The following is a 16,007-nucleotide window of genomic DNA, read 5'->3' as shown; positions in this document are numbered from 1 at the left end:
AGTAATTTCTATTTTTGGACTAATTTACGTTTATATTTGTGTCAAATAAATTATTGTAAATCAAAAATATTATATTATTATTTTGCATAAATTATATATTTTTTATTACAAACATAAGAAACTACTTATTTATTCTATTTTACTAAACCTATCTATGGGCCGTGTTGATCCAGAGGAAGGCGAAAACCCCCTGTGAGGAATCGGCCAATTATCCTCATATCAGGGGGGAAAATTCCTTCCTGACCCCAAATAAAACATGGCGGTCAGAATAAATCCCAGGATCAAGGGCTCATAGCTAATATGTCATGCCTCAAGTGTAGTTTTTTATTTAGAAATTTTCTATTTTTGGACTAATTTGTTTTTATATTTATGTTAACTATTTTTTTTTTAAACCCAAAAAGAAATTCTATATATATTTTTTTTTCATTTTTTTTTTAATAAACATAAGAAACTACTTCTATATTCTAATTTCTAAACCTATCTATGGGCCGTGTTGATCCAGAGGAAGGCGAAAACCCCACGTGAGAAATGGGCCAATTATTCTCGTGACGGAGGAAAAATTCCTTCCTGACCCCAAATATGGCGATCAGATTAAATCCCAGGATCAAAGGCTCGAGCCTAATCTGTAAAGTGTGGAAGTGAGACTTTTTAAAAAATATTTTACTTAATTGTTATTTAGAATGTTTTTGTTTTGTGTAAAATAAACTATTTCTCATTTATTTATTTTTTTTAACTTTTTTGGACTACTTATGTGGGAATCTACTTATTAATATATTGTACTAAACCTATTTAAGGCCGTGTAGATCCAGAGGAAGGCGAAAACCCCCATGAGGAATGAGCCAATTGTCCTCATATTAGGGGGAAAAATTCCTTCCTGACCCCAAATATGGCGATCAGATTAAATCCCAGGATCAAAAGCCGAAATCTCTAACTACATGCTATATGTCTATGTGTGGGGGCCTATACCTATCATGTAGTGTGGGCCTATACCTATCGTGTAGTGTGGACCTATATCTATCATGTAGTGTGGGTGATGTGGATGTGATGAGTTATGGGTGAAATATTTACCTAGCCTGTGCTGAGGTGAGTTCAGGGATAATGGCCCATATTAGACTATTATTCCTGAACTCACCAGATGGACACTAAGCACAGGCCACTCCCGATGGCACAGAAGATCTTCGGGTTGGAGTGATGTGAAGAAGCAGCCCAGGATTGGGCTGGTGCAGCGACACAATGGCAGTGGTCCTACATGAAGATGTTATGGATAGACATGATGTTCTAGGGCGGCCGAGGTGACAAACAGCAGCAGAGATCTCAGGTACGGGTCTGGAGACACAAAGTTCTTGGCAGTTGGTACAGGCTCATTCTGCAAGACATAAAAGAAAGACTTTTCAACAACTTCTATCTACTGGATCTTCTGTAATAGAGTGCAGGGTTGAGTATGTCACCACGGAGCAGACAGACCAACTGTTGAGGGGAATTTATTATCAGGAGTAAGATTCTCCTCGCAAGGAGTAAACAGGGGGTTAATAGAGATAAAGCAAACAGTAAATGGTTAATGAGTGTTCTTGTAACTTATCAGTCCAGGGAGGTCCTGACTGTAGGGTCCTTATTCCAAGTGGGTACAGTCACCAGCAGTGCTTGAGATCCTGAAGTCTCTCCTCTGTCTCCTGGGAACTGGAGACTCCGGGGTTAAGTCTTTGCAGTCTTTTCTCCCAGTGAAGCTGGAAGCAGGAAGCAACACAGCCACTCTGCTGCACAGTCTCTGTATATTAGCCTGGCAGTCTTTCTACAGTAGCAATGCTACACACACACTGAGCAGTTTACTTGTCACACTCAGGGGCCCTGGCTTGTCACTGCGGTCACCGGGGCTGCGCGCTCAGGTCACTGTGAGGGGATACCTCTTCTCTGATTACAGAGGCTTCCAAGTCCACACTTTCACATCCAGCCTTCACTACGGCTGGTATCTCAGCCTCAGTGCCCTCACGGAGAGCACTCTTTTTTGGGGAGCGCGGCGCTGTAGCCTGCTCTCTCTCTGGCGCGCTGTCCCTTCTGTCTCGCGCACTCTGCTCTCCCGCTCTTTTCTGACCACACCCCTCTCTCTTCTTCTCTGTCTCCAGCAGTCACATGGTCCCTTGTGCCCAGGGCAGAAAGTCTTCCCCCCAACAACCCATCTGTCTGACTAAGTGGTTCCATGTAAGGAGCAGGGAAAGCAACCTCCTTACACTTCTGTTATCATAGAGGAATGGTCATCATAATGAACCATTCCCCTATGAAACATCAGATATGATGTATGGGTATAATCGGTGTCCTGTGTGTACAGCGGCCACTCACCTGATGGTCTTGGAAGGTTTCACAGCCCAGATCTTCTCATCAACCTAAGAATAACAGAGACACGGTGATTGGCAGAAACACTGGGAGAAGACAAGGACGGTGATAATGGCCACAAGCTGAGAAGGACATTTGATGGGATTTATTCTCCGAGAAGGATGATCTTACCGGGCCCAGCTGGGTGACACATAATTGAAGCCGGCCATGGGGTTAAGGGCTTTCTTTTCCTCTGGCCACTGCATAAGATGTTTCTCCAGAACTGGCCTGAATGGTATGAATGGCGGCTTGGCTCTCCTTTCCTCCAGATCCTCCCAGCCGATGGTGGTAAAGAATGGATGCTCTCGGATGTTCCCGCACACACCCAATCGCTTCTGAGGCTTTTTGCACAGCAGCTTCTTGATAAGATCTTGCATGTCAGCATCAAGCCAAGATGGAATTTCAGGCTCTCCTTTGGTAATAGCTCTGTAAGCCATTTTGCTGACGGAGCCGGTGTAAAATGGGGAGTGTCCTGTTGCCATCTGGGACACCACAATCCCCAGGCTCCACCAATCCACTGCTGTACCATATCCTCTTTTGCGAAGCACCTCTGGGGCCATGAAATGGAAAGTGCCCGTCTCTCCAGAGATGTTATTGGAGGAGGTGACGCCATCTTGGGCAAGCCCAAGGTCGATGATACGGATGTGGCCATCGGCATCCAACATGATGTTATCCGGCTTAATATCTCTGCAATTAAAAAAAACATCAGAGTAAGAAATCTGCCGAGTGATACAGGAGATGGAAAATGGGTCATTGCAAGATCAGGTGGAATAGGGAGACAGGAGCCCAGGAAAGTTGGGGGCAATATTACTAGCACGTAAAGGGGACAGAGAGAAGGAGGAAAGTTCTGCTTACCGGTGGACTATGTTGTGTCCGTGGAGGAACTGGAGGCCACATACGATCTCTGCTGTGTAGAATCTGATGGAGAGAACATAGTGTAGAATCAATGTCATTGCTGGAACCTCCTTCCTGCCTGGGCCAGATTCCCTGCCAGTCCTTTCCCAGCTCCATCCCAACCTCAGCTTTTATTTCCACCCCTCCTCTCACTTTTTGGTATTTCTTCCTCTTTCTCACCTTACATTGTCGATGTTCAGAGAGCCATACATCTCAATCAAAGCCTTGAGGCTGCCTCCGGACAGATATTCCATGATGAAATACGCACGCTTCCGAGACTGGTGTGCGGCATACAGGTGACATAGGAATGGGCAGTCTCGGGCCGCCAGGAGTATCCGCCGCTCTCTCATAATGATGTTCTCATTATCCTCCCTTTTCTTGATCATCTTCACAGCCATATAGATGTTTCGGCTGGGGACTGATGTCAGGACCACCTGAAGAAAGGAATAAACTATGGTTGGAAAATGTGTATGGGAGGTGGAAAACAGCTGGTTCATCTATTGCACAAGAAACGGGTGGCCTGAGTGGTTTGTGAGTCTGCTGGTGTCCTGGACTTTATAGCAGAGCAATGCAAAGCTATTGGCGTGATGCACTGTCTCCTCCACGTATGCTCTATGGAGAGGCCTTAAAGGGGTATTCCATTATCACCATATGGCAATAAATAGGACAAACACTGGATGGTATTTGGAGCTGGTTGGGGTTCAGTATTGGTCTTCTATGAATGTGCAGCTGATTTAAAAACATAAAGGTCAAAGCATATATTGTATCCTGATAGCATCATATATGGACCAGTACATGGAAACAAACTGTCACCCCAACTCCCCACAGATGTAATCCCAGAGATCAGCTCTTCAATGAATCAGAATACCCGTTTACAGCAGCACTAAACCTAACTATGGTGATGAGATGATCCAATTTGTGAAATAATCATGGGGTCAGGGGAGCGTCTGTGTGTTTTGTCAGCCATTCCATAGAAGAAGATGTCAATGAATATCTATCTACAGAAAATAACAGATGGAGATACAATGACAAATATAGATTGTTTAAAAAAAAATATGAAACTTACTTTCCCAAAGCTTCCTCTACCCAAGACTTTATGGAAGGCAAAGTTGGTCATGTCAAGCCTGGCGTAGGGGCTGGATGTTTCGGTGTCTCTGCTGCATCCAGGTGTTGGTTCTCCATCCTCCAATCCATTGTCTTCGGCCTCTCTCCTCTTCTTCCTGAAACCAGCAGTGGTAATACTCACCTCTTCTCTCTTCCTCTTCTCTCTCTTCTTCTCTTCTCTCTTCCTCTTCTCCTCTCTCTTCTCCTCTCTTCTCTTCTTCCTGAATCCATCAGTGGTATCACTCTCCTCTTCTCTCTTCCTCTTCTCCTCTCTCTTCCTATTCTCCTCGCTCCTCTTCTTGCTCTTTTCTCCTCGTCCAGTAGTCGCCATTCTCAGTATTCTCTTCCCGCCTGTAGACCTCGGTCCAATCACTTCAGCCGACAGTTGAAAGTAAACGGCAGTTGGTCGTGTGCAGGTGACCAGAGGTCAGAGGTAACGGAACCCTCAGGTGGCTCCTGCCAGGCAGTGGCTCCTGGCCCTGCTCTGCCCTATACACTGAGATGTGGGCATCATGGGTGACAGTTTAGGGTCCAGAGGAACGGCACAGAACTTCATGGCGGCTTACAGTGCTGTTTTTTTAAATTTCAGAATACATTCTTTTTATCCACATGCACAGAGATGTAATTATATGCCAAGAATACATAAAAAACACAACATACTATAAAATCCTAGCTCTTCCCATTACTAATGTATATTTAAAAAATAATTATTCCTTTTATCTTTCATGTTATAATATTATTTCTCATATATCGTGGTTACTAGAGATTATTTTTTTTATTATTTAGGAACCCGTGTATCATTTCCTTTACTCTTCACAAACACTTGTTACCTTGTGTTGGTTTCACATCAATTCCCAATAAAAAACATTTCAGTTTGTTGGTGTAACGTGAATAAATGTGTTAAAGTTCATGGGGTGTGAATACTTTTTGAGGGCGCTGTATTGCCGACCATTTTCTGCAATGCTTTACTAATTCTCTTTCCGTCCTTTATTGCATTGATATTAGAGTCTTTTGCACTTATTGAGCATTTTTCCTGGGCCCTCCTGCTCTTATTGTCAGTATGGGGTAGGTTGTCCTTTCTGTCCATGACTTGGGACTTGGATCGGTCATTTTGCGCACGTTGATGTGTTTATAGATTTTTGTAGTCTGTGGATTTGTTCTGCTTTTTTCTCGATGGCGTTCACTATAAAGATATCCTAATATTTATTTTGATGTCCGATCCTTGGTTTCTCTTTTGTTGACAATATTCTAACTGCGCATTTTTGGCCGGCACTCGGGTCTTTATTTAGGTTGCACCCACCCAAGCACCAAGGCACAAGACCCAACAAAAATACAATCAATTAATTTAATTTCTGTGTACACTGTGGATAGGCAGAAAGCTGCCAATCAGTGGTCGGGTGTGGCTACATAGAGCTCATGAATACGGAGGACTACCTGGCAGCAGATTTACTAGTCCTATAGTGATAATTTCCTGTTGATAAAACAGTGATTTTTATCAAAACTACAGCAAGCAGCTCAGTAAGTGACACATCACTGGAATCAGGGTCTCTGTCTTTACATTATGCTGCTATAAGATTAAGTAACAAAAACCTGGTGACAGATTCCCTTTAACATATTAATGAAAAAAAGACTAGACAAGGTTAGTTTGGATAAAGAAAAGGCTCACAATGTTTATTAAAGGTTGCTTAAAACATAAATTAATAAGTCAATAAATATTAAAAACCATAGAGTAAATTCATCAGTCAGTAATCAAATAAATAATCAACTGTAACGATCAAAAATGGACCAAGTCCTTCCAGCCTTAGCTAAATAATGGGCATCACAACAAAAAAGGTGGGCCGGCAGGATACTGGTGACTTGCTGTGCACGGACCACCCCGGACTTTGGCAAAACTGGGCCTTTTATGCAGAAATATTCCCGCCACTAGCACTAGTTCACCAATCAGGGTAAAGATGCTTCTTCCTCCGCGAATAACAGAATCTTCCAAAACTTGGTCGTGGAGGACCACAGCTGAGACAACATTGACTCTCAACTGATAAGTACCATTACGGGAAAGAATAGGGAGGGAAAACCGAAAAGGAAAGGGAGCACAAATACAGCCATAGTATAGCTACAATTCTTAGGGTACCGTCACACAGTGCCATTTTCATCGCTACGACGGCACGATTCGTGACGTTGCAGCGTCGTATGATTATCGCTCCAGCGTCGTAGACTGCGGTCACACTTTGCAATACACGGCGCTGGAGTGATAATTTCATGACGTATTTGCGATGTAGAAGCCATTGGTTACTGTGCGCACATCGTATACAACCTGTGTCACACGATGCAATCATGCCGCCACAGCGGGACACTAGACGACGAAAGAAAGTTTCAAACGATCTTCTACGACGTACGATTCTCAGCGGGGATCCGGATCGCAGTAGCGTGTCAGACACAACGATATCGTAACGATATCGCTAGAACGTCATGAATCGTGCCGTCGTAGCGATGAAAATGGCACTGTGTGACGGTACCCTTAGATATAGAATAATCTTCTAATGCTCCTGTGAAACTATGTGTCCCCCACTCTGCGGGCCCTTGACATCAGTATCTTACCAGAAGTTGCTCCTGTTATCTGAATGATCCGTTCACCCTATGTTTTTGCCTACTTGACACTACAGAAGAAGGACAACCTATCACCAGGTCCTGTGCCCAACTTCTACTACCTCATCTGAAAGAATCCACCTGTTGAGTTGGATTTTTACTACTTAAATTCAAGGACTTCTATAGGTGACGTTTTTATGGACTCTAAGTAGAGCGATTGACAATGACAGATTAAGTGTTTCCAAGCCAAGCTCTTGAATCCCACAGAAATCACAAAATAGCTTGCCGGCTTTTTTGGGCAAAGATTTACACAAGACAGTCCACAGGAGCATTCTTCACAAATTACAAACAACATCGTCATACACCTCAATGATAACAAAGGTAGACACAGGAGGAACAACCTTCGAATTAGAAGGCTATCAGAAGAAGTTGGAGCAGTACAATTGGAGGAATGGGCACAGAAATATTTTTGGTGACCTACTATAGAGAACATCTCACTCAATTGAAAAAGAAGTCACGAAGCTTTGTGCCCAAAGCCGACAGACCCATCTATTGCTAGAAATAAAAAAGAACAATGGTGCTCCTCTAAGTTAGTATATCTCACAATAATAAGGTGGCACAGAAACATAGACTAGTGTTCACCTTTAGGAGTTGTTGTAGGGTTTAGGCACAACTCTAATGAAGCATAGTAGATCATATCCTAGCTGAACTTTCTGATCAGGTTCCAAGGCCAAGAAGGGACCTTTCGGTAAGATAAAAGTTGCAAAATGAGGTAGTTGGGTGCCAAGGATGGTGGAAGATGGATAAGTATTGGCCATGGATACAAACAAAAATATTATATTGATAACAGGCAGCACAATTCAAAAGTGGACTGATATCGGGACCCGTGAAGAAAGGTCCAAGAAATGTTGGACACACAAAGGAACTCAACTTTAACAATGGTCCAAGATCCCTGCTAAATTACATCAAATGTTCAAGTAATTCTGGCACTTGTGTTGATGGTGGGCTTCAGCTCCAGGTTCAGTTTTATATGTCTGGTGTACCTGATCTCCTATATGTCTATTATGGTACTAGATCTCCTGACTAACCTCCAAATGATTCCTGATGGTCCATGCCCCCAGGTTCTTATATACTTGCAACGCAACAAATGATTCCCAAACTATTGAAATCTTTATCACCACCTTTCAGGCTTCTATGGGTTAATGTATTAATGTGCATGGAGGAGAGTAAAGCTGGTAATGAAAACAGAGCAAAAGACATCTTTGACATTTGGCATCCTTGGTCAGAGATCTCCCATCTTCTCACCCTGGTTGATAGGAAGTTCTCCCTTTCATCTTGTTTTGTCCTTTCCTTTTCTTTATGTCTTTGTTCCCATAATCTGGGATCCTCCACATAAAACCGATTACCTTTAATTAGATTTTTTTTAAAAACACGTTTTTGAACCATCAATGTCTGATAGACTTGGGTCACATGTACAGCTTGTTCCATTCATTTTTATGGCAGATCTGAAAATTATTGTTTTCGGTGTATTCATAGAAATAAATTGAAAGTACCATGAATGCACAGTCAACGCTCGATCTCTGACATCAATGCATTGCAAAATTGTAGAAAACATGCATACATTGTGTATGTAACTTAATAATTACAGTATATCACAAAAGTGAGTACACCCCTCACATTTTTGTTAATATTTTATTATATCTTTTCATGGGACCACACTGAAGATACAGTGGGAAAAAAAGTATTTGGTCAGCCACCAATTGTGCAAGTTCTCCCACTTAAAAAGATGAGAAAGGCCTGTAATTGACACCATAGGTAGACCACAACTATGAGAGTCAAAATGAGAAAACAAATCCAGAAAATCACCTTGTCTGATTTAGCAAGATTTATTTTGCAAATTGTGGTGGAAAATAAGTATTTGGTCACCTAAAAACATGCAAGATTTCTGACTCTCACAGACCTGTAACTTCTCCTCTGTCCTCCACTCATTACCTGTAGTAATAGCACCTGCTTGAACTTGTTATCAGTATAAAAGACCCCTGTCCACAGAGGACAATGTGTAATACCTAATTTCTCCTTTGGAGATGCTGTAGGGAAATTCAGCATTTGCTGTCGGGTACTCACTTACTGCAGGAGGTTTGTGTAGAAGGGATCAATTTGGTCTTTATTCACAGCACATTGGGGCTTTACCTCTGACCCATATGGAGAAACCTTACATGAGACTGGACGACCCCATCAAGGTCCATAATGCTGGAGAATAAGAGTCAGGGGCTAAACCCACATTCACTACATGGACGTCGAATTAAATAAGGACAAAAACAACGATGTAGGGGAAAAGAGATTTTATTTATAGACGGGGTTATAAATTATTATATATTTTATTATTATGTAGATGTGTAAATTATTACTCTATCAGAATAATCCTATTTATGGGCCATGTTGATCCAGAGGAAGGCGAAAACCCCCTGTGAGGAATCGGCCAATTATCCTCATATCAGGGGGGAAAATTCCTTCCTGACCCCAAATAAAATATGGCGGTCAGAATAAATCCCAGGATCAAGGGCTTATAGCTAATGTGTATATGTACGTTTAATTTAAAAAATATATATTATTTAAAATTATTATTATATTATTATTATTATATAAATGTTTATTATATAAAAATATAAAAGTAATTTCTATTTTTGGACTAATTTACGTTTATATTTGTGTCAAATAAATTATTGTAAATCAAAAATATTATATTATTATTTTACATAAATTATATATTTTTTATTACAAACATAAGAAACTACTTATTTATTCTATTTTACTAAACCTATCTATGGGCCGTGTTGATCCAGAGGAAGGCGAAAACCCCCTGTGAGGAATCGGCCAATTATCCTCATATCAGGGGGGAAAATTCCTTCCTGACCCCAAATAAAACATGGCGGTCAGAATAAATCCCAGGATCAAGGGCTCATAGCTAATATGTCATGCCTCAAGTGTAGTTTTTTATTTAGAAATTTTCTATTTTTGGACTAATTTGTTTTTATATTTATGTTAACTATTTTTTTTTTAAACCCAAAAAGAAATTCTATATATATTTTTTTTTCATTTTTTTTTTAATAAACATAAGAAACTACTTCTATATTCTAATTTCTAAACCTATCTATGGGCCGTGTTGATCCAGAGGAAGGCGAAAACCCCACGTGAGAAATGGGCCAATTATTCTCGTGACGGAGGAAAAATTCCTTCCTGACCCCAAATATGGCGATCAGATTAAATCCCAGGATCAAAGGCTCGAGCCTAATCTGTAAAGTGTGGAAGTGAGACTTTTTAAAAAATATTTTACTTAATTGTTATTTAGAATGTTTTTGTTTTGTGTAAAATAAACTATTTCTGATTTATTTATTTTTTTTAACTTTTTTGGACTACTTATGTGGGAATCTACTTATTAATATATTGTACTAAACCTATTTAAGGCCGTGTAGATCCAGAGGAAGGCGAAAACCCCCATGAGGAATGAGCCAATTGTCCTCATATTAGGGGGAAAAATTCCTTCCTGACCCCAAATATGGCGATCAGATTAAATCCCAGGATCAAAAGCCGAAATCTCTAACTACATGCTATATGTCTATGTGTGGGGGCCTATACCTATCATGTAGTGTGGGCCTATACCTATCGTGTAGTGTGGACCTATATCTATCATGTAGTGTGGGTGATGTGGATGTGATGAGTTATGGGTGAAATATTTACCTAGCCTGTGCTGAGGTGAGTTCAGGGATAATGGCCCATATTAGACTATTATTCCTGAACTCACCAGATGGACACTAAGCACAGGCCACTCCCGATGGCACAGAAGATCTTCGGGTTGGAGTGATGTGAAGAAGCAGCCCAGGATTGGGCTGGTGCAGCGACACAATGGCAGTGGTCCTACATGAAGATGTTATGGATAGACATGATGTTCTAGGGCGGCCGAGGTGACAAACAGCAGCAGAGATCTCAGGTACGGGTCTGGAGACACAAAGTTCTTGGCAGTTGGTACAGGCTCATTCTGCAAGACATAAAAGAAAGACTTTTCAACAACTTCTATCTACTGGATCTTCTGTAATAGAGTGCAGGGTTGAGTATGTCACCACGGAGCAGACAGACCAACTGTTGAGGGGAATTTATTATCAGGAGTAAGATTCTCCTCGCAAGGAGTAAACAGGGGGTTAATAGAGATAAAGCAAACAGTAAATGGTTAATGAGTGTTCTTGTAACTTATCAGTCCAGGGAGGTCCTGACTGTAGGGTCCTTATTCCAAGTGGGTACAGTCACCAGCAGTGCTTGAGATCCTGAAGTCTCTCCTCTGTCTCCTGGGAACTGGAGACTCCGGGGTTAAGTCTTTGCAGTCTTTTCTCCCAGTGAAGCTGGAAGCAGGAAGCAACACAGCCACTCTGCTGCACAGTCTCTGTATATTAGCCTGGCAGTCTTTCTACAGTAGCAATGCTACACACACACTGAGCAGTTTACTTGTCACACTCAGGGGCCCTGGCTTGTCACTGCGGTCACCGGGGCTGCGCGCTCAGGTCACTGTGAGGGGATACCTCTTCTCTGATTACAGAGGCTTCCAAGTCCACACTTTCACATCCAGCCTTCACTACGGCTGGTATCTCAGCCTCAGTGCCCTCACGGAGAGCACTCTTTTTTGGGGAGCGCGGCGCTGTAGCCTGCTCTCTCTCTGGCGCGCTGTCCCTTCTGTCTCGCGCACTCTGCTCTCCCGCTCTTTTCTGACCACACCCCTCTCTCTTCTTCTCTGTCTCCAGCAGTCACATGGTCCCTTGTGCCCAGGGCAGAAAGTCTTCCCCCCAACAACCCATCTGTCTGACTAAGTGGGTCCATGTAAGGAGCAGGGAAAGCAACCTCCTTACACTTCTGTTATCATAGAGGAATGGTCATCATAATGAACCATTCCCCTATGAAACATCAGATATGATGTATGGGTATAATCGGTGTCCTGTGTGTACAGCGGCCACTCACCTGATGGTCTTGGAAGGTTTCACAGCCCAGATCTTCTCATCAACCTAAGAATAACAGAGACACGGTGATTGGCAGAAACACTGGGAGAAGACAAGGACGGTGATAATGGCCACAAGCTGAGAAGGACATTTGATGGGATTTATTCTCCGAGAAGGATGATCTTACCGGGCCCAGCTGGGTGACACATAATTGAAGCCGGCCATGGGGTTAAGGGCTTTCTTTTCCTCTGGCCACTGCATAAGATGTTTCTCCAGAACTGGCCTGAATGGTATGAATGGCGGCTTGGCTCTCCTTTCCTCCAGATCCTCCCAGCCGATGGTGGTAAAGAATGGATGCTCTCGGATGTTCCCGCACACACCCAATCGCTTCTGAGGCTTTTTGCACAGCAGCTTCTTGATAAGATCTTGCATGTCAGCATCAAGCCAAGATGGAATTTCAGGCTCTCCTTTGGTAATAGCTCTGTAAGCCATTTTGCTGACGGAGCCGGTGTAAAATGGGGAGTGTCCTGTTGCCATCTGGGACACCACAATCCCCAGGCTCCACCAATCCACTGCTGTACCATATCCTCTTTTGCGAAGCACCTCTGGGGCCATGAAATGGAAAGTGCCCGTCTCTCCAGAGATGTTATTGGAGGAGGTGACGCCATCTTGGGCAAGCCCAAGGTCGATGATACGGATGTGGCCATCGGCATCCAACATGATGTTATCCGGCTTAATATCTCTGCAATTAAAAAAAACATCAGAGTAAGAAATCTGCCGAGTGATACAGGAGATGGAAAATGGGTCATTGCAAGATCAGGTGGAATAGGGAGACAGGAGCCCAGGAAAGTTGGGGGCAATATTACTAGCACGTAAAGGGGACAGAGAGAAGGAGGAAAGTTCTGCTTACCGGTGGACTATGTTGTGTCCGTGGAGGAACTGGAGGCCACATACGATCTCTGCTGTGTAGAATCTGATGGAGAGAACATAGTGTAGAATCAATGTCATTGCTGGAACCTCCTTCCTGCCTGGGCCAGATTCCCTGCCAGTCCTTTCCCAGCTCCATCCCAACCTCAGCTTTTATTTCCACCCCTCCTCTCACTTTTTGGTATTTCTTCCTCTTTCTCACCTTACATTGTCGATGTTCAGAGAGCCATACATCTCAATCAAAGCCTTGAGGCTGCCTCCGGACAGATATTCCATGATGAAATACGCACGCTTCCGAGACTGGTGTGCGGCATACAGGTGACATAGGAATGGGCAGTCTCGGGCCGCCAGGAGTATCCGCCGCTCTCTCATAATGATGTTCTCATTATCCTCCCTTTTCTTGATCATCTTCACAGCCATATAGATGTTTCGGCTGGGGACTGATGTCAGGACCACCTGAAGAAAGGAATAAGCTATGGTTGGAAAATGTGTATGGGAGGTGGAAAACAGCTGGTTCATCTATTGCACAAGAAACGGGTGGCCTGAGTGGTTTGTGAGTCTGCTGGTGTCCTGGACTTTATAGCAGAGCAATGCAAAGCTATTGGCGTGATGCACTGTCTCCTCCACGTATGCTCTATGGAGAGGCCTTAAAGGGGTATTCCATTATCACCATATGGCAATAAATAGGACAAACACTGGATGGTATTTGGAGCTGGTTGGGGTTCAGTATTGGTCTTCTATGAATGTGCAGCTGATTTAAAAACATAAAGGTCAAAGCATATATTGTATCCTGATAGCATCATATATGGACCAGTACATGGAAACAAACTGTCACCCCAACTCCCCACAGATGTAATCCCAGAGATCAGCTCTTCAATGAATCAGAATACCCGTTTACAGCAGCACTAAACCTAACTATGGTGATGAGATGATCCAATTTGTGAAATAATCATGGGGTCAGGGGAGCGTCTGTGTGTTTTGTCAGCCATTCCATAGAAGAAGATGTCAATGAATATCTATCTACAGAAAATAACAGATGGAGATACAATGACAAATATAGATTGTTAAAAAAAAAATATGAAACTTACTTTCCCAAAGCTTCCTCTACCCAAGACTTTATGGAAGGCAAAGTTGGTCATGTCAAGCCTGGCGTAGGGGCTGGATGTTTCGGTGTCTCTGCTGCATCCAGGTGTTGGTTCTCCATCCTCCAATCCATTGTCTTCGGCCTCTCTCCTCTTCTTCCTGAAACCAGCAGTGGTAATACTCACCTCTTCTCTCTTCCTCTTCTCTCTCTTCTTCTCTTCTCTCTTCCTCTTCTCCTCTCTCTTCTCCTCTCTTCTCTTCTTCCTGAATCCATCAGTGGTATCACTCTCCTCTTCTCTCTTCCTCTTCTCCTCTCTCTTCCTATTCTCCTCGCTCCTCTTCTTGCTCTTTTCTCCTCGTCCAGTAGTCGCCATTCTCAGTAATCTCTTCCCGCCTGTAGACCTCGGTCCAATCACTTCAGCCGACAGTTGAAAGTAAACGGCAGTTGGTCGTGTGCAGGTGACCAGAGGTCAGAGGTAACGGAACCCTCAGGTGGCTCCTGCCAGGCAGTGGCTCCTGGCCCTGCTCTGCCCTATACACTGAGATGTGGGCATCATGGGTGACAGTTTAGGGTCCAGAGGAACGGCACAGAACTTCATGGCGGCTTACAGTGCTGTTTTTTTAAATTTCAGAATACATTCTTTTTATCCACATGCACAGAGATGTAATTATATGCCAAGAATACATAAAAAACACAACATACTATAAAATCCTAGCTCTTCCCATTACTAATGTATATTTAAAAAATAATTATTCCTTTTATCTTTCATGTTATAATATTATTTCTCATATATCGTGGTTACTAGAGATTATATTTTTTTATTATTTAGGAACCCGTGTATCATTTCCTTTACTCTTCACAAACACTTGTTACCTTGTGTTGGTTTCACATCAATTCCCAATAAAAAACATTTCAGTTTGTTGGTGTAACGTGAATAAATGTGTTAAAGTTCATGGGGTGTGAATACTTTTTGAGGGCGCTGTATTGCCGACCATTTTCTGCAATGCTTTACTAATTCTCTTTCCGTCCTTTATTGCATTGATATTAGAGTCTTTTGCACTTATTGAGCATTTTTCCTGGGCCCTCCTGCTCTTATTGTCAGTATGGGGTTGGTTGTCCTTTCTGTCCATGACTTGGGACTTGGATCGGTCATTTTGCGCACGTTGATGTGTTTATAGATTTTTGTAGTCTGTGGATTTGTTCTGCTTTTTTCTCGATGGCGTTCACTATAAAGATATCCTAATATTTATTTTGATGTCCGATCCTTGGTTTCTCTTTTGTTGACAATATTCTAACTGCGCATTTTTGGCCGGCACTCGGGTCTTTATTTAGGTTGCACCCACCCAAGCACCAAGGCACAAGACCCAACAAAAATACAATCAATTAATTTAATTTCTGTGTACACTGTGGATAGGCAGAAAGCTGCCAATCAGTGGTCGGGTGTGGCTACATAGAGCTCATGAATACGGAGGACTACCTGGCAGCAGATTTACTAGTCCTATAGTGATAATTTCCTGTTGATAAAACAGTGATTTTTATCAAAACTACAGCAAGCAGCTCAGTAAGTGACACATCACTGGAATCAGGGTCTCTGTCTTTACATTATGCTGCTATAAGATTAAGTAACAAAAACCTGGTGACAGATTCCCTTTAACATATTAATGAAAAAAAGACTAGACAAGGTTAGTTTGGATAAAGAAAAGGCTCACAATGTTTATTAAAGGTTGCTTAAAACATAAATTAATAAGTCAATAAATATTAAAAACCATAGAGTAAATTCATCAGTCAGTAATCAAATAAATAATCAACTGTAACGATCAAAAATGGACCAAGTCCTTCCAGCCTTAGCTAAATAATGGGCATCACAACAAAAAAGGTGGGCCGGCAGGATACTGGTGACTTGCTGTGCACGGACCACCCCGGACTTTGGCAAAACTGGGCCTTTTATGCAGAAATATTCCCGCCACTAGCACTAGTTCACCAATCAGGGTAAAGATGCTTCTTCCTCCGCGAATAACAGAATCTTCCAAAACTTGGTCGTGGAGGACCACAGCTGAGACAACATT

The 16,007-nt window shown here is 42.6% G+C and overlaps 2 protein-coding genes across 2 annotated transcripts; both read right to left on the bottom strand.

Annotated features, from left to right (window-relative positions):
- Positions 1–745: 745 nt before the first annotated feature.
- LOC143768606 (protein kinase C delta type-like) lies at positions 746–4,732 on the bottom strand. The gene is made up of 6 exons (XM_077257241.1): positions 4,328–4,732; positions 3,442–3,695; positions 3,223–3,285; positions 2,500–3,054; positions 2,335–2,378; positions 746–1,366 (listed from the first exon to the last, which is right to left on the bottom strand). The coding sequence occupies exons 1-5, from the start codon at positions 4,694–4,696 to the stop codon at positions 2,354–2,356; spliced, it is 1,266 nt and encodes a 421-aa protein (XP_077113356.1). The 5' UTR covers positions 4,697–4,732; the 3' UTR covers positions 746–1,366; positions 2,335–2,353.
- A 4,635-nt stretch (positions 4,733–9,367) lies between these two features.
- On the bottom strand, positions 9,368–14,350 carry LOC143768605 (protein kinase C delta type-like). Its single transcript, XM_077257240.1, has 6 exons — positions 13,946–14,350; positions 13,060–13,313; positions 12,841–12,903; positions 12,118–12,672; positions 11,953–11,996; positions 9,368–10,984 (listed from the first exon to the last, which is right to left on the bottom strand). The coding sequence occupies exons 1-5, from the start codon at positions 14,312–14,314 to the stop codon at positions 11,972–11,974; spliced, it is 1,266 nt and encodes a 421-aa protein (XP_077113355.1). The 5' UTR covers positions 14,315–14,350; the 3' UTR covers positions 9,368–10,984; positions 11,953–11,971.
- Between the last annotated feature and the right edge of the window lie 1,657 nt (positions 14,351–16,007).

This window comes from Ranitomeya variabilis, chromosome 4 (assembly GCF_051348905.1).
Source record: "Ranitomeya variabilis isolate aRanVar5 chromosome 4, aRanVar5.hap1, whole genome shotgun sequence".
NCBI lineage: Eukaryota > Metazoa > Chordata > Amphibia > Anura > Dendrobatidae > Ranitomeya > Ranitomeya variabilis.
Note: the sequence above shows the minus strand (reverse complement) of the source record. Positions and strands in the feature narration are given on the sequence as shown.